The 27512-nt window shown below is 40.8% G+C and overlaps 2 protein-coding genes across 3 annotated transcripts; one reads left to right on the forward strand and one right to left on the reverse strand.

Moving 5' to 3' along the window:
- Nucleotides 1–2424: 2424 nt before the first annotated feature.
- On the reverse strand, nt 2425–3899 carry nkx2.9 (NK2 transcription factor related, locus 9 (Drosophila)). The gene is made up of 2 exons (XM_030044822.1): nt 3370–3899; nt 2425–3018 (listed from the first exon to the last, which is right to left on the reverse strand). Exons 1-2 carry the CDS (start codon nt 3536–3538, stop codon nt 2444–2446), a joined length of 744 nt encoding a protein of 247 aa, XP_029900682.1. The 5' UTR covers nt 3539–3899; the 3' UTR covers nt 2425–2443.
- Nucleotides 3900–17651: 13752 nt separating this feature from the next.
- Nucleotides 17652–27283, forward strand: pax9 (paired box 9). Of its 2 annotated transcripts, XM_030045197.1 has the most exons (4): nt 17652–17792; nt 18491–19102; nt 21477–21616; nt 26209–27283. In XM_030045197.1, exons 1-4 carry the CDS (start codon nt 17789–17791, stop codon nt 26461–26463), a joined length of 1011 nt encoding a protein of 336 aa, XP_029901057.1. In that variant the 5' UTR covers nt 17652–17788; the 3' UTR covers nt 26464–27283. The 2 variants fall into 2 exon arrangements, with proteins under 2 accessions (XP_029901057.1, XP_029901058.1); XM_030045198.1 differs by lacking the exon at nt 21477–21616 and having other exon boundaries at nt 26209–26465.
- The last annotated feature ends 229 nt before the right edge of the window (nt 27284–27512 follow it).

The raw sequence follows: 27512 nt of genomic DNA on the forward strand, positions 1-27512 counted from the left end.
AAAATCACTGAAATATTTACTACTTGTAAAGTTGCCTGTGATCAAATCAAACACTGAATCAGAATGTGAAATTACCAGAAGCTGAAATAGAAAAAGCAGACTGTGTGTAAAGGTTATAAAGGTTAAACACACTTTTTCGTGTGTGGGGAATTCATATTCAGTCTGTTTGTCTATAAGGATAAAAAGAAGGTTTGTATAGAAAATAAACTGAAAACATGCTGATCTTTAGATGATGGTGACCATAAAATCTGTTCAATAAAAAATAGCTAATGTTTTTGAACTCTGTTGAGTTTGAAGTGCATGTGTGTGGATAGGCTATAGTAGTTTCTAATTGATGCTCCACGCCACAATTTGAAAATAAGTTGCTGGTTTAATTTGTATTGAGAGTCTTTTGCAAACACTTGTCTAATCACCTCCCGTTGCCAAGTGTACAGGAAACTTATATCTCCCCAAAAGGAGCCCAATGTAGGCCAGCGAATGAAGCTATAGGATGTGTAGGCTAATACCAAGCCCATCCTTTTCAGACAATTCTTCTGACCAACTTAAAAAACCAATGGCAACCTCTAAAAGCCTTTCTTTGTCACCCTTAAACCCCACGATGCTCTAAAACACCATTGTGTAGTTAAACCTCATAAATTTGTCGCAGGGACTGATTAAACATCACGGGAATTGAAACACTAAAGATTTTGTCTAGGTCCCTTTTGGATGGGGGACAATGGTCCATTCACGGGGAGACACACAAACAAAAAGAGTGTTTAAGGGGAGATGCGGCGAGCTGAGGGGTTTGGCCAGTCCCCTCCATATGTGATACAAGGTGGCCCCAGTAAGAGGCACAAAGGGCCAGGTGACAGGGACGATGCGCTGCAGGGTCACAGGACGAGCAAACAACATCATAGGGGGCGTGAAAGCGGGGGCCCCCTGCATTCTTTCCAACAATTTAATATTTATTTAAAAAATGATGAAAAAAACAAATTAAAATTCAACTCTAAGTAATTCGGTAGAGTTTGTATAAGTCCACGTATTTTCATGTTTAAATTCAGTTTAGGTCGTTTTGAATGGAGGTCTCAGAGGCATAGCAAGTATACCCAGCGACCAAACAACTGCACTGGTTAAAAAAAAAAAAAAAAAAAGAAAGAAAAAGAAAAGAAAAGAAAAGAAAAGAAAACAAACAAACAAAACCTATTAATCAGAACTGGGGAGTTTCCTGTGTGATCTAATTCATCGGATTTCCAATGGTGGTTGAATAAATAGATCTTTCTTTTCGCAACATGCACCTGTTAATCTTAAAATATATAGGAAGTGTATGCCAGCCAGTATAGGCAGCAGTGCAGCCTGCAGCTGACAGGCCTGACTGCTAAGTGATGCATGTGTCACTGGCATCAACTGTCTTTACTGTGGCCTGTTGGATATATCCCAATAAAAATGCCAGCCTTTTCAGGTTTACAGTACAAGTAGCAAGATTTCCTGAAGTCTTATTTATCCCGTTTCCCTGTGACTTGGGGTAACGAGACGTTAATTGCGTAAAGTGAAAAGCAGCCCATGGGTCGAGCCGACAAAAGGCTGCCATAGTGAGTGAGGCTGTAATGCTTACTGGGCATTCTTATGCTTAACCAAATCCAGTCCTTTTACAAGTGATGTTTGCTCAGCTTTTGGATTCTTGATTAGTTTTTAACATTATAAAAGCCTTTTGGGCCCGTGTCACGACCTGCTACATATTTTAGATTCAAACCTCCTTTGGGTTGGCTAAACTGGACTGGTTGCCTGAACTGATCGAATTTGCTTCAATTTAAATACATATGCTGTAAACATTTTTTTTTCAACAAATAGACACTTTAATTCTAAAAAACGGGCATCTATTTTTGTGGTCAGAACAGAACATGCCAGTATAATACACAATGTTACATGGAAAAATCACCATAGGCTACAAATAAGAGATACTATTTTTATTAATAGTTTTGTCCATGAAAATAGTAACAATTTAACACAGTTACAGCCTTCAGTGAAAGGCTACATGAAGACAACAACATTATTTCTCCTTCAAACATTTAGGCTAATAGGCCTATGGGTTTTGCTGCTACATCTCTTCTAGTATGGCCTATAGTGCAGCCTACATTTGACCTCAACAAAAGTTATTTATACAGACACTGTGTATAACGGCGTCACACCAACACATTAAAATACATTATTTTACAGGATAAACAAAAACTCCCATAGGCTACACCAGTAAGCCCATGCATAAGAAAATATTATCATCATATTTTAAGTATCAAAATAGTCGCAGACACTCACAAAATATCAAAATAAAATGTGCAAAATAGTTTAATCCTAGTGAGAATCTAAAATATTTAAGTTGCTCGACATTCTGCAAAGAGGAAACATTCAGAAAACATTTGATGCCATTCTAAATGAGCTTGTGCATTGAACGGTGGCTAGAATTGAGACTTCATTTGAAAGAATAAAACGGAACCGAGTCGCTCCAAAAGTCTCTCCAGGCAAGGGAGTGTCTGGAGGCCGCCGGGCTGGGAAAGTGCTGGTATCTGGGGGAAAGGGCAACCGGGGACGGATGCTGAAGAGACTGGTAGGCCAACGTGAAGGGCGCTGCTTGTGGAGTGGTTGGCCCAATACAGCCACTTTTATCCGTGTCAAATAAGCAGGTATTGTATGGTTTCCCGTCCCGGACCAGGATTGGCACAACGACTCTGCGCAAAATCGGAGGCTGGTGTAACTCCAGCTCCTGCGCTCCCTCTGTCCGGCCTCTCTTCATCTTGTAGCGGTGGTTCTGAAACCAGATCTTGACCTGGGTCGGAGTCAGGCTGAGGAGTCGGGCCAGCTGCTCCCTCTCCGGGCCGGATAAGTAGCGCTGCCGACGAAAGCGCCTCTCCAGCTCCAAGGTCTGGGCCTTGGAGAACAAAACCCGGCGCTTCTTCTTCTTCTTGTTCTTCTCGGACTCAGAGTCCATGGCCATTTCGTCTGGTTTGGTTGAATCGGGCGAGGCCTCGAGGCTGCCTTCATCTGAAGCTGGAGAGATGAATGCAAAATATTAGCCAGTTTACCAAATTCTAATAAACAGTTTAGAGAGGTTCAGAACTCAGGGTCAGCTTTGCAGATGGCTGATATTCAGTTAACTTGCTCTTGGACACTCGGTAGATATGAGCAGATATTTGCTGACTGTGGATGACCTCGGTTATACGGTTGAATGACAGTCTCTTACAATCTTACACCCCTTTATATCAACCCATTTTGAACATGCTAGGAAATGTGAAATATGATTCAGTGCCAATTCCCGATCAAATGCTTTCACACTGCAAAAAAAAAAAAAAAAAAAAAAAAAAAAAAATCATGAATGCAACATGACACTGCTGCACTTACATATACAGGGACTCCGGTCGCAGTCCATCCAGGAGGAGTAAGGCGAGCTGGAGGAGCAGGAGGAGCGGACCGGCGAGGAGTGCGGTGCTGCCTCTCCATCATGCTCAGGCAAATCCAGGATGCTCCTGACCGAAAAACTGAACTTTGTAGGGACAACCATCGCGTCCATGCAACCGAGTCCTTTTGCGCAAAAGCTCTGCAAATAGTCTGCAAAAAACAAAGCCTGTCCAAACGAGTGAACCGGACTGATCCTCTCCACTGAAGGCAAAGCGGGGCCGCGCACTGTCAAAACACCAGCTCGAATGCCAATGTGTGCACTGGGCTCAGTGTTTATACAAACAGCACTCCATGAGCTGCAAACACTGGCTGCTTATAAAGCCTCTCCTCCGCTGAGTACCTGAATGGCTCGAGTGCTGTCATCCAATGATGGTAGGTGTGGACGCGCAGAATAAAAAAGCCCAGAGCTTCAACAAAGCGCGAAGGAAACACTCGTCATCATTACAGATTCGTCCCGTATCGTCAAACCGGGAAACAGATAATGGTAATTGTTGTAGTTGAATCACGTCTTGGGTGGCAACTGACAACAGAGCCCATCCCATCATCGCCCCCCTCCCATCCCCTTGCCAAAATAACGTGTCCAATATTTGCATACAAAGTGAGCAATTAGCGTAATGCCTCGAGTTAGTTTAACTAATACACGTATTGTGGTGCGGCCCATTATAGGCGTATTAATTGCAGCGTGAGAATTTTTAGGATGTGGATTTCCAAATTTCCAAAGTTTTGCCCTTCTTTTTCTTTAAGTTACATGCATGGGGAAATGATTGATAGGAAATTCTTCCTTTTTCCTTTGCTGGAGGATGCTATTGATCACTAAGACCAAGTGGCAATTCATTTAATGATATATTATCACTAATCATATTTGTATTTTATTTATTTTTATTTAATTATATTTTAATTATCTATGTACTTTATGAGATATTGGGGAAGGCGTAACGAGAGAGTTTTCGAGCAAATCCCAAACCTTCCTAAATCCTTTACACTGATTACTTTTTGTGAAGACAAAGTTGCGCAATGATCGATGACTGACAAGGTTAGGCTACTTGTTGATTGTGATAAATTACAGACATGGGTCCTGAACGCAGCATAGAGGGAATATGAGGGGGTGGGGGATCCATATTGCCTACATTTCTACGAGTGCTTTGCTTTTTTTTTTTTTTTTTTTTTTTTTAAACCTCCCCAATTTAGTGATAAAACTGTGATTTAATCGAGTGTGGATTCACTCAAGTATAACAGGTGTCCACACCTTCCACTACTCAAGAGTAGACAGAAAGATGTCAACTCTAATTTTCCACTGTCAGGAAAATTGTGTTTTTAATATAGGTTACATTGTCTGCCCCGTTTTATGTGCAGCGTAGGCTACAGGTTATTTTATTCGTATTTGATATGGGTCCTCATCCACTTGAGTGAGGTGCATGAGGGAGGAGAGTGGACATGCCTCCCAGTCGTCCTGGGTGGTCGTACGAGAGGGAACACAAATACATGCCAACCAGAGGAGGAGAACAAAAGGGGAAAATGTAGCCCCGCGTCCGAGACCCGTTGGAAGCATTTGTTCCAGTCAAGATTTTGCATTTGTTCAGTCCCGCAATAATGCCTGATTGACGCCCCGGCACAATGTCCTTTAACTTTCGAGGATAAATCCGAGCTTGTTCCGTGTTGTCATGGTTTTGAATGGGGCTGAATAGGATCCGGGCCACTATCTACTGCTCTACGTCTACTGCCGCCAAGTCTATAGTCCAAAGCAATATTACATATGCGATCTGGGACGTATTAAATTCCTTTTAGTTTTTCAGCGTTCGACAAAGTCACTGACCTATGTGATTAGTCCGTATGGCAAAGAAAATAACCGTGAATTCAGCCTTGATCTGTGACTTTCTTCAAATTTAAACAAAGGAATTGGCTGTACATTTTTACGCACAGTCTTGTAGTTGAAAAAATATAATAAATTTAAAAAAGATAATCATACAGGAGACTCAAATGACTTGTAATATAAACTGACAAACATCAGAAACACACAAGAGGTCCTCAGCGGCTCTTCGGAGAGGAGTGAGTCCCCTGTTCAGGGTTTGTGTGTACACAAGCTACCAGTGGTTGACAAACAGCAGCGGATTACAGTATGCGGGGTTGTCGTTTACAGAGAGCACTCGATTGAAGAGCAAAAACACTGAAAGGCAAAGAAAAGTCATGTCCAAAGAGCGGGAATTTTCTGTCCACAATGACCTGGCAGCCCCTTAATCTATTTAACACCCGCAGGCTTCAGCCAGAGAGGGTCCTCTGGAGCTCCCAAGAGCTCTCCACTGCCAAATATTTACTCTGTTGTTCAGCTCTCCATTTCCAATCTCTTCTCAACCAAATGGAGATTTTCTCACTTGGCTCCGGATTTAGCAGCTAAAAACTAAAAGGAGCATATAGGAGCACCAACACTTAGAAATGCATGGGAAATGATTTAGGCAGGAATACAAATATAAAAGGAGTTTTAAAAAGGAAAACAAACGTTTAGACCACCAATTAACCACATAAAAAAGAAAAAAAATCAGATGTAAAAGATGTCAGTCAAGCACCCACATGACATCACCATTATTTCCTCTGCATTGCACTTATTTTGGTCATTTTTTTAACATACTGATTTCAAAACAAAGGATCAAGTTTGTACTTTATAACAGTGGACAAAAAGAGCTAAAGTGCTTAACTTTCATAACTATTTCCAATTTTACTCATTATCCATCAAACAAACGCCCACAACCATATCACTGCCACCTCTTGAATTTTTCAATGTGTTGAATGAACAATGTAGCCTAGTGGTTCACTGTAGCATGATGCCTCAGCAGCTGCACCTGCCTCTGGTACCCTCTCCCCATCCTGTAAATACTATTATCATTAGCATTAGCATTAGGATGGTGGGGGGTGGGGGTCTCCAGTGACTTGGTAGCCAGATCCCTCTCTCCGCTGTCCTGTGAGGCTCGAATTGGTTGACCCATGCAGCAGCTGTGTGTTCACTGCCTGCTGAGAGCATATCAATGTGCAATCAGTAAGTCAAGTGAACTTTATTTATATGCCACTTTAAAGCACAAAACCAGTGTGTACCAAAGAGCTTTGCAAAATAGGGGGTTGGAAAACAGCAGACAGACAGGGGAACATCAGCAGCTGAGGCAAAGTTAAGATGTAGGGGGAAAAAGTGCAAACACAAAATAAGAAACAGAGCATAAAACAACTTGTCAGACACTGTGAAAAGCCAAAGAAGGAAAATAGGTTTAAAGAGGAGTTTCAACATTTATAGCAATTAAGATTATCAGACTATTTAGGTCAGGTTATTCCACTGTCTAAACACAATCATGGCAAAATCCCATCCATAAAAGACACTTGGGTTGGCATATTCATCATGGCTAGAAAGTAGTTTACTTGTAAAGTTGTAAGATTATGCATGTTAGCTGAGACAAATCTGACAAATAATGCTGAAATGCTGCCTGACCCAACCACCAACCATGTGCCAAAACTGCACATTTTGGTGTTGTCCCTGAAAATATGTTGATAACATCAGCCCAGTGTTTTTTCTTTTTTTTTTCTTCTTTTTTTAAAATTAAATTAAATTAAAAAATTTTATTTTATTGCTACTATTATTTTTAGCCCATACCAACAAAGATATAGCATCAGAGTGAGTAAGTGTGTGATTTATAATGAGTAATAAGTAATAAGTGTCATCATACTAACTGCTCCTAAAAATAAAGCTTCCTCAAGTAAAAGGAAGTGCATTTAATTTACCCATTTTAATTATAATTTAAACATAAGTACAGAGTTTTTAAAGTACACAGACTTACTCTAGAATTTACTCAACTGCAGAAGTAGTTGCTTTCCAAAACAAAGAGCTCTGATTTTTTTTTTTTTTCTAAATATGTATTTATTTATTATTATTTTTTTTTAATCTAGTGCTGACAGCAACAGCAGAAATACACAAGGGAGCATTATTTGTGATGGTAATAAACATATTGTGTGAGGCAAATATTTCCACTGATTCTTACTGAACAATAGGAATGGACACATGGTTTCACGGCACTATGAAATGACCAGTATAATTGCATCTTAAGAAACTTCAGCAGTCGGCCTCACTAGTAACTTTGAAAATATTTTCTCTTGAAGTCTTCAGACACTTGAGCAAGTGGAAGATCTGGGAGAACACTATATCAGTGCATGTATTCTGAGCCATAGGCACTATTTGAAAAAAGGTGCTACATGTTGTCATCTAGAGGTTGCCACGAGTTGAGGATGATGTAAGGCACAAAGGCTTTGAAGAAGTAAGTGCTCTGTGGATCTTACTACTTGCATTAGAGGTAAAACAGTTCCCTTTTACACCTCATTTGGTCCAGCTGTGCTTCCCTGAGCTGCTTTCCACTGTGTTTCCTCCTCCTCATTGGCTCAGTCAGTCTGATTCATGCCACTACTAACTTGTGGACATGTCCTACCATCCTGAAATAAAACAGTTAACAAATAAAATCTGTATTTTTTTTTCCTTCACAATTTGTTCACTGAAAGATCACAAACAGAGTGCTTCTTGAACATTCAGCCTCTTACTAAGAAAAAGAAAAAAAAAAAAAAACAGATGAAGACGCTACAACAGAGATGTATGACACTCTGCTGCCCTCTTGAGGGCACTCATTCAAGGTGACAGAAATGACTCCTAACATTTTTTATGAACAAATCAATATTTCATTATTATTATATTTCCTAACATTCAAATCATAGTTATCTAGTAGCATTTTTAGGCACAGTTTGTCAGGAAGGCAGAGTTACATTTAACAGCCACCAGAAGAAGAACAGGATCAACACAATCTTGCTGGTGGCTGGCTTGGTTGCTGTAACTGGGGGTTCAGTGCTTTGCTCAAGGGCACTGATAGCTGTTGAGAGAGGCAAAACAGTTGCCAATTCATTGTCTTTTCCCAGCTGTATCATCTGGGATTCAAACCAATCAGCTTCCTTCAAGCCTATTTCTCATGCAACTACCACCACAACCTGCGCATTGATTAGGCAGGCAGCTCCAGTCAGTGAAATTGCTATTAAATTCTTGTTTTTATAACACAATTTGTATTATTTTTTGACATTACAGGACATATGCCGATTATAGGACTCATACCCAAACCCATATTTCCTCACAGTTTGTGTAGATCCTTAAATTAACCACTCCATCAGCTCTAGATATATCTTACCCTACTACCAATTAAAATACATTCTTATATGCAAGTGCCTGGAGTGTGAGCCCAGGGGTTATTAATAAGGCTGAGAAGTCTTGATAATCTTTGATCAAGCTGGGGACAACACCGGTGACACTTGTCATGCTTAGTTACGTAATTCCCTGAAGACTAAATGTCCAGAAGATGGCGCCACTGTACTGTGGATAACTGAGCTGGGTCACTTCAAAAAGAGTCTGCCTGTCAGCGGCCGCCAGCATGGCTCCAGAAGGAGAGTGGCTCTATGATATTGATGCACAGGGCAACTTTGCGCAGTGGTGACCGAGGAATTGCTTCAGATTTGTTGCTTTAATTGTTCACACTGGGACAGCTGGATTGATATCTGACCAAATGCATGATTCTGGAAGTATTGTTCATCTAGAGTAGGCCTTCTGCTTTCTCTGTACATGATCCTTTCTCTAATGATGGCTGATTATGCATGTCACGTGATCAGTTTCAAATTCAAGTCCATGTACGTGTACACCTCTGCAGCACAAACACGTCTCGAAGGACTTAAGCCTACAACAAACGAGCTTACATAGACTTAAGGAGACAACAATGGACTCGAATAAAGTAACACAACAAAGTCAGGAGAAACCAAAAACCATGCACGGGACACGTGACCTTTTCATTTTTTTGAGTGCCAATAATCTGGGTAGATTAAAGGGGCCAAGATTAGATAGCATCCCGTCAACTGTCACCTTCATCTTTAAAGCTCACAGCTATAAAGACGTTTCATGTACTGACAACTGCACGCCGCGGAGCTCCTATCTAAATAAATCACACAAAATAACGCTTGTTTGTCACGATTCCCATCGACAGTACACATCTGACCTCTCTTAACCTATGTTTATAGGGGTATTGTAAAATTAGTCTACGCAGTAATCCAATAACATGATCCAAAAAATGTGATGCTGCACCGTGTGCCCAAAACTGAGTAATGTTTGTGTTTCTGAAGTGATCCTAATGGATGAAGAAATTTAATATAGATATAACTCAGTTATGACTCAAAGATTCCTCATCTAGTGCTTTTAATGTTGTCTATATCAGCACCCCCTTTGGACTTTTCACAACAGAAACACAACATAAAAGCATAATAAATGTGGGGTTTTACAGTCCCCAATGTCCTCGGTCGGACCGGACAAAGAGGGCTCCAAATTAGGGCGGAATGTAATATTTAATACTAATGAATGCCAGGTGCCAGACGAACAGATGTCAAAGTGATGGATGCTTAAAAGTGTCGTAAATATTGTTTCTTTTGTCCCTCTCTCCTGAAACCCAGCCCTGGCCTCTGAAACACGACTACATACGTCGTTAACCTGCGTTCGTCCTCATTAAGGCTGCACTAAAGTTGCCGGGCCACTCAACCTTGGAGAAGTGCTAACCTGCAAAAGACTTTTAATGGTGTCACCGCCATTTGGACGGTAAAGGTTAGAGTCATCAGTGCTGGTTATTTTAAAGGCACTCAAGCGACGGCATTTCCCAAAGCAATAGCTTACACATGCAAAAGCTCCAGATGGTCTTATCTGATTTGTGCGTGAGGGATATCAACCGGTTGGAGACGAGATGCCAGGCTATCTATAACCCTGTCTGAAATTAGAAATCACCACGCGTGCTTGTAATAACTCATCACTAGTGATTTTACGCAACGAGAGATGTTGCGCCCCAGTACAGACACAAAGCTTCATATTGTCTGGTCCTGTTTGAGTGTGAGGAATATCAGTCACCTGCGGAAGACAGATTACAGACTTCCGACCCTCTCTGAAACTGGCAATCACTGCGCGTCCTCATAATAACCTATTAGTGGTAACTTGGACTTCCCACAGGGTGTTACTAGGAACAGTAACTGGGAACATTTATCCACCACTCTCCAATCTGCTCCACGGGGAATGTGAGCAGCAAGGGGAGCTTTGCATCCATGTGTAGCAGTAAAGAAAGTCTGCATTCACGGTACAGCATCACCAGGCCCTATATGTTGCCCCCCCCTCCCTTGGATGACCACAATGATGAGGAATCAGCGGATGGATTACAGCCAAGGCGTCTCAATCCAATTCCAATTACTTGTCTCTTGATATAAGATGTGTTTTGATGTTTAGGCCCATTGATACAAAGCCATGTATGCTATCAAGTTGCAATGAATTTTACGCGGATGGATCTGATTAGGGTTAACAATGATAGGCAAAACACATGTGAATACGGGTTCACTGCATGGAAAATATAAGCTGCCAAAGTCTATACAATAACAACAACATAATAATAATGTTAGTACAACAACAACAACAACAACAACAACAACAATAATAATAATAATAATAATAATAATAATAGGCGCAGGCCTAAATGTAAACCTACCAATACAGTTGTTCATGTGGTTGACTGTAATATCCTACCAGCCCTGAAGTTATTTTTCCTTGAAAATTACAGCTGATTAAGCTATTTGAAATCTTAAAAAAAAAAAAAAAAAAAAAGTCTGACCACGACTCAATGCACTTTTTTTTAATTTATATATATTCAGTTTATTCTTTTTTTTATTTATTTTTTTTTTATTTTGTATAAGGTATAGGCTAGGCCTATGCCTTATTCTTTTAGTTCCGTGTCCTGTTTTATGCTATGGATATTATAAAATCATATATTCTCTATTTGCGTTTTTATTTTTGTTTTTGATTTCACTTTTTTTTTTTTTCAATTGCACGTAAATTTTCTTGTAGGATTGAGTTCAACTCTTTCACGCCTCAGCAGTGAAGTCCTGGGCCAGTTTCTGCTCTGCAATGACTCGGTGATGCGAGCGATGGGGAACGTTTAAATGTAAAAAGAGATAATAAAGAAATTAAAATGAAGAAACGCGATTTATTTCGACCTGCATTTTAGGAGTATTTTTACAAGATTACGACGGGTTACTCATCATCTTCATCATCATCATCATCATCATCATCATCATCATCATCATCTTCATCATCATTCTTTTCAACTGAGTAGAAAAGAATTTGGCAGGTGCTAAAGACAATGTCCCACATGAATGTAATGATGTTATATTAAACTGTGTGAGCATAAAATTTCGATCTCGACTGGACCTTTATCGCATCATTTCACTCAGGAAATTCACAACAAAATGAGAAACCGATGTCTTTGCTTTTAATCTTGATTTCGCTGTAGCTTCTGGTTAGTTTGGTTACTGATGAGCATTGATGTGGTGGACGACAGACCCACCTAAACTCAGTCAAACCTCCCTTCAATTTGGGGATTATTTTTAACTCCCTTTCTGCACACTGAAATTAATCTTTATACGAGGTAAATTTAGTCTCATGACCTTAAAAAAATAAAAGTTTCGAATACAAGATTTTCCGAAGTTATAACTATTATTTTTCATTGCTTTATAATTGCTGATAGGAAGCCATATCCACCTTTCTTGATGCTACACTTCAAAAAAGTTACATATTTATCGTTGATAAAGAGGAACAGGGATCTGTTGGGGGCATGAAAAATATTAATAAAACTATTTCGCAGACTTTCCATGCACATTGATTAGGTTTAATCGAAATCCCGAGGAAATTAGCAGCTCGTCGGCTTGTTTCAGATTTTATTTGGTATAAAGTCGGCGCACACAGTCCCAGCCTTAGAGGAAGCAGGGTCTTTTCGGTTTTTCTTCGTCCTTTTTTTTTTTTTTTTTTCTTTTTTTTTAAGGCCTGTATAGCTCAATGCAGACAGTGCATTTCTCTCAATGTGCTGGCAACTGCAGGAGAAAGGGCTCCTCGTGTCTTCACTTGGAGCTGAAAATTGAAAACAAGTGAAAAAGCAGTCTGACCGAAGAATTGAGTGTGCTCACAAATGAGGAGGATGGTTGAGGTGGAAGCGGTGGTATCACATCCTTTATGTGGAAGTATTTTCACTTCTGATGGACCGGTGCAGTTCGCTGCCACCATTCACAGTTTTCTTTTCTTTGGTCCATTTAACGGCGTACTCAATCTAAATCCAAAAGGGGAAAGAAGGAAAAACCTCTAAGGTGCGTGTTTTGGAAATAAAGCCTATATAAAGTCAGAACCTCCCATAAAAATGAATCGTAATTTTTGCAAATAATTAAAACTAAATTTGCGACATCAGTTCAGAGGTGTGCATCTTCATATCAACGTAATTAGCCAGTGGCATTTTGATAAATGAGGTGAGTGAACTATGACCTCAAGTCGGTCATCATCAAAAGACAAACAACGACCATTATGGACAAAAATCAATTAAGGCGTCAGCACCGATTTATGTTTTTTTCCTCCTATTTCACACAACTTCCATCAGTTCTGACATCTACTTTTGACGGTGTAGGCCTCACTGTGGATTTACTTCAAAGCTTTCTCTCAGTCTAAATAGGTTGGTAAACTCTGTTATAAAAATATAAAAGTTGATAAACTGATTTTACTTTGGGTTGCCCCTCAGTTTGTCGTGGCCTTTGAAATTTCTGTCACTGAACGGCACACTAAGTCAGCTAAAAACGCAGCACTGCACAAAATCTTTGGCTTGCATGTTTGTTTGCTCATCTCGAGTCAGTAAGGACTTACAGGGGCCAAACAACGGCACATTCACATGACAGTGAGAGAAAGCGAGGGATACAGACTGACACGATTGCAGGGAAATCCTAAAGTGGAACCAGCAGAGCTTAGGTTTGATTGTTGAATCAATTAAAAGCAAGAAAGAAAAAGAAAACATGCCATGCATATCCTCTACTCCTGGAAGAAACTGAGGCGAAAAGAAAAATATGACACAGAGACCTGTGCTTATTTTAACTATACGGCTCCACTGACAGAAATTTTATAATTGTCACCATGCTATTACAAAGCTTTAGTGTCCTTGGTGCTTTTGTATGTCGCAAATAATTTACATTTACCACAATAATTTAATTGGATTGGCTATTTTTGTTCAATCACGATTGTTTTATTTAATTAGGCTATTTTAACGCGTTTGGCAAATGTCAAATTGGAGAAAGAACAACTTTCTGGGGAGAAAATGTCCTAAACCCTTTTGGACAGGGAAAAGTTGCTGTACAAATGTGTTCTGGCGGGGGGCGCCACTGATGCTGGTCACTTCCTACAAATAGAGGCTGAGAGTGCAGGAAACCCCAGATTGAGTCAGAGAACAATCCAGCTTTCAGTGTTCCTATTCCATTAAATTATAAAGTCGGATATAGATTACCAAAGTACACTGAAACTGTATGATGCCATTACTGTAGTGCAAATTTTGCGCATGAAATCCAAAGAACACACACAAATACACACGCACACCACACAACATACACACAGCATGGTTGTCTATACGAAGTAGACAGCTACAGTCTGTGGGCTGCCTGGTTGCAGAACATAACATGAAATAAATCATTCATTTTGCATGTTTTTAGTTAAACAGATTACCAAAGCAGTACTGTGTAATTTGTTAAATTAATATTTTGCATAACCGAGTAATATAAGTGACTGTGTTTTTTTTTCTTAAAGCCTGATTCTTATTTGCTCATAAGCTCGAGTTAACCAGTTCAAATGCAAAACTTTTATTCACTATGAGCCTACTAAGCAACCGAATGATTAAGCCTCATGATGTGCCTGAGGTCACATAGGAGACATGTGTAGGTTGACAAGCCAGCCTGTACTTCCATATCACTTTCAAGTCCGCAGAGAGAGAACATGAGACGAGGCTGAGGAAGTGAGCCGGCCTGCTGTCTTGCACTAAACAGCTCGGCAGACGAAGAGGAAGAAGAAGCTGAAGCTCTCTGTCCATCGTTCCTGACAAGTGATGCGCTGCCCTCACTGGCGCTAGAACAATTCAATTGGACATGGACAATTTTAGGCTTGTGAACTATACAGGCATATGACAGCCATACAGTCCCTGGAAATCATGCGTGCAGGGGTATTAGCATTGTGGCATTCACTGACAAGCTTTCATCTGAGTTAAATAACACACACACACACACACACACACACACACACACACACACACACACAAACACACACATACACACACACACACACGAAATCCACCTCCTTCAAGTAAAACTCACACACAGTAGCCCAAATTCTTATTTATTAAAGAGAATGGCAGCGGATTAATTATACATATATACACTGCAAATGTTAAACATCCCACAGGCTGGAAGCCCAGCATATCCCGAGGGGATAATAGTAAGCATATGAGGCGTCTTCAGTCCATCTTATGAGCCGCTAAACAGGCAAGTGTAAAATCTTATGGTGACCTAATATGATTATTATTGTGATTACAAACGACGATATTTTTAGTGAACTGAATATTATCTGAAATGACAGCAATAATAATAATAATAATAATAACAATAATAATAATAATAATAATAATAATAACGTCGACAAAAACACTCTGATCACCACGGTATTTTACTTTTAATACTGAATTGCCTATTTGGCACACTGGGAACTAGGCCTAACTAATAAGGTGGATTGGAGAAGCCTCATATGCTTACTATTATCCCCTTAGTGTATGTTGCGCTTGCAGTCGGCGGGATGTTTAACGTTTGCAGTGTATTCGCTCTGATGGACCATTAGCGAGATGAAATTTAGTCTGAAAGTAATAATCATCTTTTCCCCGGTTAGATTTTAATTTTGAAAAATGATTTTAAAAAATGTTTTTTCCCCAGCAGGCACTTAAGTTCAGCATTTTCTAATTATTCCAGTTTCCTAAAGACAATGACAGAGGAAACTGAGGGGATTTCTGGCGTGTTAACAGGTAAAGCCTCAGGTGTCTATAGGCGCCTATCACCGTATAGGTTTCTCGCTGGATTTGCTGCCTTCTCACTGACAGGAGGAAAGTGTCCTGATCCTGGGTGGTTCATTCTAAACCCTGAAGATGTAGTAGCTTGCAGAGACCTCTGATCCCTCAGAAATGACCTTTTGTTATTTCAGCCACCGGAAGCACCTCAATGGAAACAAGTTGAGCACGTTTCCCAGTGGTAAACATTATCCTTGACGCATTAGTGGCCTGGGAGAGCTAAAGGGGGGCAGGGGGGCGCCACCAGTGATGTAGGCTGAGGTAAATAAAAAAGTGGGTTCACTATGACCTCCTGTTGCTGATCAACTGGAAGTCAAATAACCTTTAATATAAACAAAAATATTACGTTTTCAGGAAAGCGTCATTTTATGCTTTTCCCTTTTTAAAGACCCGCATAACTTGTGGCAATATGATACGGCTGATGCCGCATACTTTGAATTTACAAATTTTTATGCCAGACTGAAAAGGTAAGGTGGGTACATTCCATTACACAAATAATAAAAAAGGTGGATTCACCCTCCACTACATCCCTGCCTACAAATATGCTGGGAACACCCAAAGCGCAGGAGAACTGTGCGTGCTGAAACAAATACGGAGGAATATTTTGTGGAGATTATTTTCCCGCAGAGCCGTTTTGAACTTTAATGACTATTGAAAGTACAGAGCTTTTCATAAATATTCCAAATTGCAGCGCTGCAGAGGGCTAGTGTTTGGTGTTTACACAGTGTTGATCCCTTTAAATTCTGCGGCATGGATACGAAGGTCACTGTTGTTCCATGGCCTTTTGCAATATGACATGGGAAAACTGAAAGCATATGTCCAACCGGGAAAGAGAGTCAAAGCGCTAAGTTATGGTGTGTGTTTGTTTTTTCGTGTCGGCAAGCAACAAATCACGCTTATTACTTGTGAGTTTCTATAGGCCCAGGCAATGGATACAGAAGAAGTAAAGTTAGGAATAATTCTATTTTTAAGATATTATTTCACAAAAGTAAAAATTATTAGACATTTGAGTATGCTTTAAACGCACAGCTAAACATAAATACACAAAAAGCTGTTTCTTGGATTATGAAAGTCTATTGGCTTGCTGTGCGTACATGGCAAAGAATGGCAACGTCTGGCCTGTCCGGTGCAATATACCCCCCAACGGATTTCACTGGAGCCCACATTTTGACGAAGGAAAGTAAAGAAATAATCGTATAAAAACAACCACTTAACGATATATGTTCGTTCCACACACATTTCAATAGTGCAACTCAAATAAAAATATTTCATTCTCGTGCGTAATATGAAACTTGTCCCTGTATTCTTTTATTATACATTGTCACTTATTTTACAATTGTATTAGCAGGCCGATTCTTTCAAAAAGCTTAACATGTTTGACTTCTGATGACCGCATTTTGAGCAAAATAACATCCTCGGAATGATTCGTGTCTGGTGTTTTTTTTTAAATTTTTTTATTAAGAATCATTCGATTGCTGATGTGTAATGCAGAACCAAACTGGGGATGGCGGTCATTTGTGATTTATGATTTACAAACATCACCTCACCAGTCCCATCAATGAAAACCAGATTTTCCTTTCCTGCTAGAGCCTTAATGATGCCATTCAAATGTTTGATAAGCAGAGATACAGAAGTGGGTGAAGCTGCCTAAACACAGGTTATCCACATTTTCTTTGCAGAAAAGAGTTTACCCGCCTTTTCAATGTGAAATTAATATTTATGAAAAAAAAAAAAAAAAAAAAAAAATCATAGTAAACATCAGACTATGCATGATCAAACTGCTGAACGTTACACAAGACAAGGAAATTTTCATGTTTTTTTTTTTCTTTTTTATATGAATTCTTTTTTATGCCAGATGTTTGCCATATGATGATCACCACCCGGAGCTTTATACGCACCTTTTATTTATAGCCAAGGCACTATTGACAAGTGAAGATCTGATCCAGAGTCACAATCTTGATATTGCATTATACTCACCCTATCTGTCTCAATAACAAACGCAGTTCATGGTGGTATATCCCCACTGTGGTTTTTTGCTGGAGGGGAGGCAGAAGAGGGGGGGACGTGTCATGTCAAAGTTTTCGACCAATGGGAGAGCCGCTCTCGGCAATCTCAAAACTCTGTTGGCGAACCGAGCCAATCAGAGGGTCGGAAGTCTTGGAAGTCCAGCCCACTGATTTCTCCAGATTGAAATGTAAGCCTGTCTCCAGCGCCGTCAGGAAACAGATCGAGAAATTTGTCCCTCTCGTTCCTTATCGCACAAGAAGATTTCCTGGACGCGATTTTGGACACTGGACACACTGGACGCAGAGCAGGACTCGCACGGGAGGCACAAACCTGACAGCATATTCATCGTTTGTGGCTATAACACAATGGGTAAGTTTAATACCGGGTTGTTTTCTTGTTAGGGATGGAGCGAAGGGTCCTGCGTGCAACGGCAAGGTGGGGGAAAAAGGCGAGATGTTGTCTTTATTGTTGTGACGGTTCAGTTTAGCCCTTATGCCTCTGGGAATAAAACAGCAACAGGTTTTATCACGCGTGTGAGATTTGCATGAATTTTGGCAGTGACCACTGGCTATTCAGCTTTAGCCCCCGATAGCAAACAGTAAGCTATTAGTTGCTTTGATCCAAGCAACATAACTCATCTAAATGATAGGCCTGTCCTTTGAAGATAAACACTCTTGGCGAAGTCACTTCACATTCTAGCCCGAAAGTAGTGCTACAATAAAGTTTGAAAACAAAGTGCGCTGTCTTTATTTAATAGTGGCAATGTTTTTATTGCTTTAACAAGGGAAAATACAGGCAGTGGGTTACATCACCTCCTTAGAAATCACAACCTTCCTGAGATGGCATGAGTAAAATCACAATTTAAACATCACAGGCCGTGATATTTTTTCCTTTATTTGATTTTGTACAATTTAACACCACAGCGCCTGGTTAGAAATAGCAGGCCTAATAGTTACTGATTTAGCCTTGGCTGATATGTGATCTAGGCCTCAGGTTGGTGAAGGACCACACTTCGCCTAATAGCTGTTTTGTTTTTCCTCCACTTTTGTATGCTTTCATGACACCAGAGCCAGCCTTCGGAGAGGTGAACCAACTCGGCGGTGTTTTCGTGAACGGCAGACCGCTTCCCAACGCCATCCGGCTAAGGATAGTGGAACTGGCCCAGCTCGGGATTCGACCCTGCGACATAAGCAGGCAGCTCCGCGTCTCCCACGGGTGCGTCAGCAAGATCCTGGCCCGCTACAACGAGACTGGCTCCATCCTCCCGGGCGCCATCGGAGGCAGCAAACCGCGGGTCACCACACCCACCGTGGTCAAGCACATACGGACATACAAGCAGAGAGACCCGGGGATTTTTGCCTGGGAAATCCGGGACAGGCTACTCGCCGACGGGGTTTGCGATAAATTCAACCTGCCCTCCGTCAGTTCCATCAGCCGGATCCTGCGCAACAAGATCGGGAATCTGTCCCAGAGCCAGTATGAGTCGGGCAAGCAGGCGCCTCACCCACCGCCACAGCCAACGTTACCGTACAACCACTTGTACTCATATCCGACACCCAAAGTGCCCACTCCCCCCGGCATGCCCACACTCCCTGGACACATGGCCATGCACAGGATATGGCCCTCTTCGCACTCTGTCACAGATATTTTGGGGATACGGTCTATAACAGAGCAACAAAGTAAGCACGGCTCTATGGAGTCCAGTTGCCTTTTTTCATGTTGAATCCACACAATGTGTAGTGTAGTTTTGAAGGCTTTTACGCAGAAGAGATGTGGTGTGTGTGTGTGTGTGTGTGTGTGTGTGTGTGTGTGTGTGTGTGTGTGAGAGAGAGAGAGAGAGAGAGAGAGAGAGAGAGAGAGAGAGAGAGAGAGAGAGAGAGAGAGAGAGAGATCCCCCTCCTTATCAAGGTAGGCTAACCTAGGCCCAGAATTAACTAATGGACATTATGAAGTCACAGGCTCTCTGTGGAGTGAATCTAATACCATTTGACCTCCCGGCTGATACAGAGATTTGAACGCAGGCAGGTAAGTGAAGCATAGTTTACAAACAGATGGTCCAGCTTGCAATGATAAAGAGGCGAATGTGGAATACTAGAGGGACAACAAAGGCAAAGGCGCAGCGTTGAGATGAGCTGCATCAAAATGAGGTGAACACACGAAACGCGCTGAAAGCTGGCCATGATTTGGAGCCAGACATTTTGTGCCAGCCAGGCCAAGAATCCAGCACTTTTCCGCGTTTTTACATGGATTTGCCTTTGGAGTCTAGGCTATGTGAGAATCATTTTGGGGCCTTAGGAGTCGAATGACGCTAAGATAAATTCTGTTGCATCGGTTGTGTTTGTCGTATATTTGTCACATGCAGGTAGATAACTTTAGTTTGCACTCAGTAAGACCGCAACTGTTTTGGAAACAGTGAAATAGGACCCACCATAAATCACTGTTAATGGTAGGCTCGTTGTTGTGAAACGGATTTTCTGCGAGCATGTTTCTTGTGGCAGTATATAGGGGAAGTGCTGCTGTCAGTCCTCGGTCCTGCTGTCAGGATTCAGGCTACCATGCAGAAACATGTCCCACTCCTCTGCAGTGCCATGCAAACTTAACTCAGGCAATCTAAACAAGACAAATGCAAGGCAGATATTTATGCTGAACAAGAAATCGCAAGGGAGGAACGTGTTCTCAAAGGCTGCCTTTATAAACAATTTATGCATTTCCAAATTATTAGCAGATGTTTGTGGCAGGTTTTGGAGGCCGGGATAAGTATAAAGTACATTCAGTGATGGTAGGTCTTTTTTTTCGCCACAATCTTTTCACCAGCCATAAGATTTCATTAAGAAAACGAATTTATATATGGACGTTTATGGCAAATGTCAGGTATGGACGTACCTATTATATTGTAGAACATAATTTTAAAAAATCAAGACAAGATGGATAGGCCTAGTGTCAGTGCAGCTTTCTGCAATGGGCGATGCACACACACACACACACACACACACACACACACACACACACACACACAAACACGCACGCGCGCTTATACGTCTATAAGCTATATAAAATGAGCTAAATTGCTGTAGCTAAATTCAATCATATACATCAAAAATAACATTTCAAGATGTACGCAAAAATGTAGATTTTAAAACACTCTTCATCCGTATCGAGTTACAACATTGGTGGGCTTGCTTTTCCCATTCCAAACGTTGGAAACCGCGTATAATATAATATCCATCACACACAAAGGGGGAAACGGTTAGAGTAAATCTAATTTGTCCCCGACAGGAAGGCATTTGGTGGGCTAAATGTTCCTGGCTATTCCCACTACAGCGTCCTCTTACCTCTGTCCATCTTTAACTGGGCTTCAGTCTGATCAGCAGCTGTAGGAAAGATTGCAAAAAAAATCCATTTTAACAAGTCGTTTAGTTCCATTCATTTTCTTTGAAGCAAATGAAAATAATCTGGCAAATGGAATCTGGATAATTCAATTTGTTTACAGCGCAGTTTGAATTGTTTTGGGGAATTTCCTTGTGGGGGGAAAAGTCAGATTGAGTCGGATCTCTCCACTGCTTTCAAGATTATTGATTCAAGAAAATTTGATTGATATGCATTGGAAGCATCTGAAATTATCTCCCCCACTGACATAGTGACATATTAATATACTTGAAGAGTGATATTATCACTTTTCACTTATTTTAAGAAAAATGCGATTTTAAGGCTCTCTAGTATTTTGCATCATATTTATCGTGGATTACTTGTTAAAATGGATATTGTTTTATTTGACAAGGGATGGAAGCTCTTTTTGAAATGACCTTACGCACACGAACAGCCATCGGAGAGGAAGCTATTGTTTGTGCGTAAAATGACAAATGACCGTGTTGTCGTGCAAAATGTTTCAGGGCCAGGATTTATTATAGCTTATGCAACCTGGACTCGCTACACGGCTCAGACCTGGGCCTGCTGGGTGCGAGGTGAATGCATGAGAATAGTCGCCTGTGCAGGTCTTTTCTTAATCCCCTCTGACTTTCCTCTCTTCTTTTCTGTCTCTCTTTTGCCCCCCAGTTAGTGAAAGTCCATCCTTTTCCAGTGCCAAACTAGAAGAATGGAGCGCTATAAACAGGACTAATTTTCCACCAGCAAGCTCTCCACTAGTCAATGGCGTGGATAAACCGCATTTAGAACCTGAAGCAAAATACACACAGGTAAAAAAAAAAAAAAAAAAAAAAAAAAAGGACACCTCTCATTTTTTAGCACTAACCTCCAGCACTAAGACCTGCAGCAGTGAAAACAGTCTGTCCACTACCCTGGCAATTAGGGCTCTGCTCTAATTGCAGTTTTGTTAATCTAGTAATGTCTAAATAATTTTATGGCCTAGACATTTCTCTTCCACCATATTAATAGGCCTACGATCCCTTTTTCGCTGGTAATGGATACATTCTGATTTATTTCTTTTGGTTTTACGCAGTCGGTGTTCTTCCTATAGGCCTGCTATACCGTCGATGCCTTCCATTAATCAACAGAGTGCATATTATATAATTACTAAATAGGTCAAACCGTACTACATGATCTTTCTTATGATTTTTTTTAAAAATCAGCTTAATTGGGTTTATTGTAGCCTATCATCCTGCATTTCAAAAGACACAAGAGACTGTAGACCCATAAGGCTATTAGAAAAGTAAAATGTCTGCTTTAGGATTCTAAATCCTAAAGCATGCTAAATTTGGTTGGTTTTAGTGCCTACTTATAGTCTTGGGCCAAGACCCTGAACTGCGTGGAGAGGAATCACTGACCTTTGCTTCATTAGACTTGTACCACATTCATAGTTTAGCCCTATGGCGACCAAAGATTTTATCTGAAACTACAGCTGTCCTGCAGCAGGCCTAAGTCGAGGCATTTGCTTTATTTTGCATGTCTCTCAGGATATTAATCAGCTTTGGTGGATCTGAATAGTAAAATCCAAACTGATCAATGAAAAAGGAACCAGTCGAGATCGATTTGCCTGTGATTTCAGCAACAGCCACTAACTGGGACGGTGTCTAAACCGATCACTTTTCACTAGCAGACTTAGACAATGCATATGCAATGCATATTTTCATCATATGCGTGATGAAAATCCGTCCACGCGCTGAATCTCATTTTAATCCGCACTCAGTCCCGCTGTCAAGACATGGCTCTCTGCTTTAACTTGTAACTTTAGTTTGGTGCATTTTTATTAGTGGCTTTAGTTATATCAAAGACTCATCTTCGATAGTTCATGTGAAAACGGCTCATCGGCCCTATTTGGTTTTGAGTTAGGCTATTATTACAGCAAAAACTGAAAGGCTGTGGTGACAGCTGTGTGTGTGTGTGTGTGTGTGTGTGTGTGTGTGTGTGTGTGTGTGTGTGTGTGTGTGTGTGTGTGGGCGCGGATGCGTGCTCGTCTTTTTTTTTTTTTTTTTTTTTTTTTTTTGACATGGCACGCGATTCTCCTTTTAGACAAAAGCAATTTCATACCGCATATTTTATTATCCCGCTTCATCACGGAGAGTTTCCCTGCTCATTACACAGAAAACAGGCGGATGCTCTTAGACTGAACACTCAAAGTTATGGCAGAAAGACAACCGTGTGCAGGCGAGCTGTCCCAGCCAACCAACTGCACAAAACGCTGAGTTATAGTGAAGCATAAAATGCAGAAAATAACTGCTCGATAAATTACAGACTTTACTGCATGAAAAACAAGAATGATGCAACAGCTATTTCTAAAAATAGTGAAGTATTAACCTTGCCGTTTTAGCAAGCATGATCTAATCTAGAGTTAAATAGGCCTATATTTTGTGCAGTATTGCTTGCATGTGTGTGTGTGTGTGTGTGTGTGTGTGTGTGTGTGTGTGTGTGTGTGAGACAGACACACACACACACACACACACACAGAGAGAGAGAGAGAGAGAGAGAGAGAGAGAGAGCTCTAATGCAGTGTTGCAATAACACTGGCTTAAATAGCAGCTGTAGCCTAAAGTCCCATCATTCACTCTATATCTGAATCTTTTCATCTGCTATTATTTTGCTTCTAAATTTCAAAATAAGGTGTCTTTCTCTTCACACTAGTTGGCAATTATTAGTTCGACTCTTCGAGTCTTTGTCTATCTTTCTGGTTTCTTTTTATGCCTGTACACATTTGAGTGACAGTGCTAGGCTGCTCCTCTGCGCCATTGGAGCTTCTCCAGGTCATCTGTGTCACTGTGTCAGACATCATCAGGCCTAGGCCTGGGTCACATGCGGCCCAGAGGCGCACAGCAGTCAGATGCGCCCATGGGACTCTCGGAGTTTTCTTTGGAAGAACGAGCGGATCACAAATTCGTTTTAAGGTTAATACTTGCATGCAGGCGTATACGGCAGCTCGGACGTGATTTCTAATTTTCCCAGTTCTTCTTTTCAGACAGACCGAGAGGATTGACATGTGTCAAACAATGCTAAAACACATTTTTCTTAATCAGAATTTTAAAAATATATATATTATTAATACTGTTTCCTCACACCGCCCGCTGGATTTACCTGCTTTTAAGAGAGACAATGATTTTGCGACTTGCTTTAGCCCTGGAAGCAGGCTATATGTCATAGTTATAGCCTGTTGCGTTTGGCCTGTAGCGGTGTAAACCCCTGAAGGTGAACCGCTTTGAGCTGTCAATGTTAGGCTGAAGGTGCAGCATGACGGAGAGAGAGAGAGATTACATCGATGTAGGCCCAAGCTTGTTTGACGCCATTGCATTATTATTATTAGTAATTAGTTATTATTATTAGTTTTTATTATTATAGTTTTAATTATTATTTATTATTAAATTTAGATTAACTTTTGTATTGGATAATTACTGAAACAGAAAATTGTGACACAAGTCAAAATCATTTTGATAATTAAAAAATGGCCCATAACAAGACGACAAGGTGAAAAATAGGCATATGATACCTATTTAAAAATAATATAAAATTGATTGTAATATCTCCAGTAAATTATAGCGTGGTTAAGACGATCCTAATACAAATATGTAAATCTGTTTTGTTGTGTATGCATGTATGTATGTTTGTATGCATGTAGGGCTATGAATGTGTGTGTGTGTGTGTGTGTGTGTGTGTGTGTGCTACCCACCAATTTTGTTTCAGTAGGCACAATAACCTTTGTGAAATATTTGATGAAAAAAATAATTTTTTTAAAACTTTTTTTATCTTAAAGTTTCTGTGGCATTTTATGAAATAAGCTGCAGTATGAATGAATTCAGCAAAAAGACACAAGCACCCACTTACACCGACTGGCACCCACAGACATCCACCCAGACACCCACAGTCACCCACAGACACCCGCAGACACACACAGGCACATGTACACACCGTTTCTCAGTATTTAATTGTATGTTATAATCACCATTAATCTTAGTTTGGTGTATAATTGCATAAACCCAATGTGAAGATGTACTTGCCCGTAACAGTGAAGTACGTTTGGGTAAATAAGACACAGAAAAAGGAAAAAATCTCAATTGTAGAAATAATTCTCAGTAGGCGCAGACCACCCAGGAATAGAAATTCAGCCTCGCTGTTGAAATGCTTTGGTGAATTCCACAAGTTAAGTTTTGTCGCTGTGCCAGAAAAGTAAGGCCCATTCATGCTTCGAGCCTCATTCTCTATCATATTTCTCCTCTTCCTGCCTTTTCACTCTCAATCTCTCATGACATCTGTTTTGTGGCGCCCCCAACCACCCTGTCTCCCATCGTCTGGCACGGTATATCACCTCCGCCAGAGTGAAGTCCACTTTTCAGAAACCAGCAGTCGTATAGACCGATAGCCCGTCATTCATTTGAGATATTATGCAGTGATTTTTTGGATTAAGTTTAGTGAGTGCCAGGGTCCTGAGAGCCACTCACAGGCCCCTGTAGTTACTCAGCTACGTAACTGTACATGTGTACCTTCAGCAAAATTGGAAAAAATGAGGTTTTCATGCACAAGCTGCTCTTTCCAAGTCAGATCAGTGCTGTTTACAACTGCCACATCTTTTCTCCTTTACTTTTCCTTTCACTTTCCCCTGCCTCCACCACACTTCACCCCTCCACATTTCTGCAACTCAGCCACTTGTGTGTGTCTATTTACATTGTGGTCACCTCAGTTTCAGTTAACTCAACTGAACTTATCTTGTAGATGTAGATGATAATCTTCTATCTCAATAATTTTTCAATAGACTTTGTATTACAAGGATTTTTAATTCTTTTTATATTTTTTATGTTTTTACGTCCCAAGCCCCCAAGTTGACTTTCATTAAGCTGCAGATGCCGGTTTGAAATGATTTTGCCCTTGGCACCCTGACAGCATGTTTGAGAATGTATTTTGGTTTGTGTAAACTCTTGTGTAGAAGTCATAATGGAGCACAAATAGACAGACTCAATGTGGTGAGATTAAAACAATGTTAAAATACTGAGTTTTTTAATTTAGATATTTTTTGTAAAATAAAAACAGTCTCCGGTTACTTAAATTATAGCAAAATTAAACTACTCCTAAAAAAGACCTCTGGGGGTCTCTGGACCTCAGTTTGAAAAGCACTGATTTACCAGAATTTTTTTTTATAGAAAATGTTTCTGAAATCTGAAAACTTATTAAAATAATTCAGTTGGTGGTAAAATGACCCCAACCGTGTGGTCTACTCCAAGCAGGGACTCTGCACAAAGAAGCTGCTCTTATCTTCCTATAAATGTGACATTTCAGACCCATAATGCAAAGCTCCACATGGTAATCCTCTCTCTCTTTGTTCCCTGCTCTATCCCTGTTTTTCTCCCAGACGCCGAATGGATTGCCCACAGTGAACAGCTATGTCACAGCGCCCAGCATCCCTCCCTACCACCCTCCCACCCAAGTGTCGCCCTACATGGGGTACAGCGCCACCACGTCGGCCTATGTGACCGGACCCACATGGCAGCCAGCCAGTGGCAGTGCTCTATCTCCCCACAGCTGTGACATCGCCACCCCTCTGGCCTTCAAGAGTATGACAGCCAACCGTGATGCCATTCATCCCGTCACTGCCTCAGCACTGTAAGACCAGCTACACCGACCGAGACAGAAGGAAGAGAGGAGGGGGGGGAGAGACGGCGGGGACAGCAGACACAAGTCGATCCCCTCTGGCCTGCGTCGCCTCACTGCCACCGCCTCCTTTGTACTCCTATGAAGGATTCGGCCCCAGGACCCACGTTTGTGGCGTTCTCATGCGACCCCCCGATTTCCAGGGGTTTCCTGCAGGCCAAAGAGACGTGGGGAAATCGGTCTGTCAATTTGTACTACAAACTCATTTGCTATCTGTAAGAACTTGCAGAACAGGCATACTGAAGGACTGATTTGACTGCTACTATGATGAGGACATTTTGCCATCCATCTTCATGTCTCCTCTCAGAGTCTTTACTGCACACTTCTGCAAATGTCTTTGGGGAAAACGGGGTAATGTATGGCGCCTTCAAGAATAAGCAATCACAGAAGAGGGAAAAAAAGTTTGCATTTACGTGTTTCAGGGTGCTTATCAATTGCTATTGTTTTTTGTTTGTTTTTTAAATGTTTGTATGCTTTTTTTTGTTACGTTTTGATAAAAGTAACTGTCTTATGGAGCATCGTTTTTTCCCACTTCTCTAAAAATGTAGCCTATGCAAAAGCTCCAAAGAGAAGTTAACGTAATGTTTATTTATTAGACTAAGGTACGTTGAATGAAGTGCAATTAGCCTCACAGACACAATGGGAATCTCCACGCACATTTAGACAAAATTGGCATTGGTCTTATGCTGGAATCTATAGCATTAACAGTTGAGCTGAACACTTCCAAATGTTGCACAATGAAATTGAATGTATCTTATTAAATTGTTTGGCTGGTATTGGTCTTTCTGAACTTGGCGAGTTGCTTTTTAGTGTGACGACATGTCATGCATACACCTTTACAAGTAAAATATTTGCTTTCTTTATGCAAAATGATCCACATGAACGGGAAACTGCATGATGCACAAACAAATCTGCAAACAAAGTGAGGTGTGGTTACTTATGCTTTCCTAAGAAGTGGCACATGGCATATGTTCCACTGGACTGCAGTATGGCATAATAGCCAAG

Source organism: Myripristis murdjan, chromosome 22 (genome assembly GCF_902150065.1).
Source record: "Myripristis murdjan chromosome 22, fMyrMur1.1, whole genome shotgun sequence".
Lineage (NCBI taxonomy): Eukaryota > Metazoa > Chordata > Actinopteri > Holocentriformes > Holocentridae > Myripristis > Myripristis murdjan.

What these genes read in the sequence shown, in the direction of transcription:
- nkx2.9 (XM_030044822.1), bottom strand. Translation starts at nt 3,538, where the DNA reads ATGGACGCGATGGTTGTCCCTACAAAGTTCAGTTTTTCGGTCAGGAGC. An exon ending in CGACCGGAGTCCCTGTATAT is followed by an intron (nt 3,019 to 3,369) that starts GTAAGTGCAGCA and finishes TCATCTCTCCAG; the next exon opens with CTTCAGATGAAGGCAGCCTC.
- pax9 (XM_030045197.1), top strand. An exon ending in GTCTATAACAGAGCAACAAA is followed by an intron (nt 19,103 to 21,476) that starts GTAAGCACGGCT and finishes TTTGCCCCCCAG; the next exon opens with TTAGTGAAAGTCCATCCTTT. An exon ending in CTGAAGCAAAATACACACAG is followed by an intron (nt 21,617 to 26,208) that starts GTAAAAAAAAAA and finishes TTTTTCTCCCAG; the next exon opens with ACGCCGAATGGATTGCCCAC.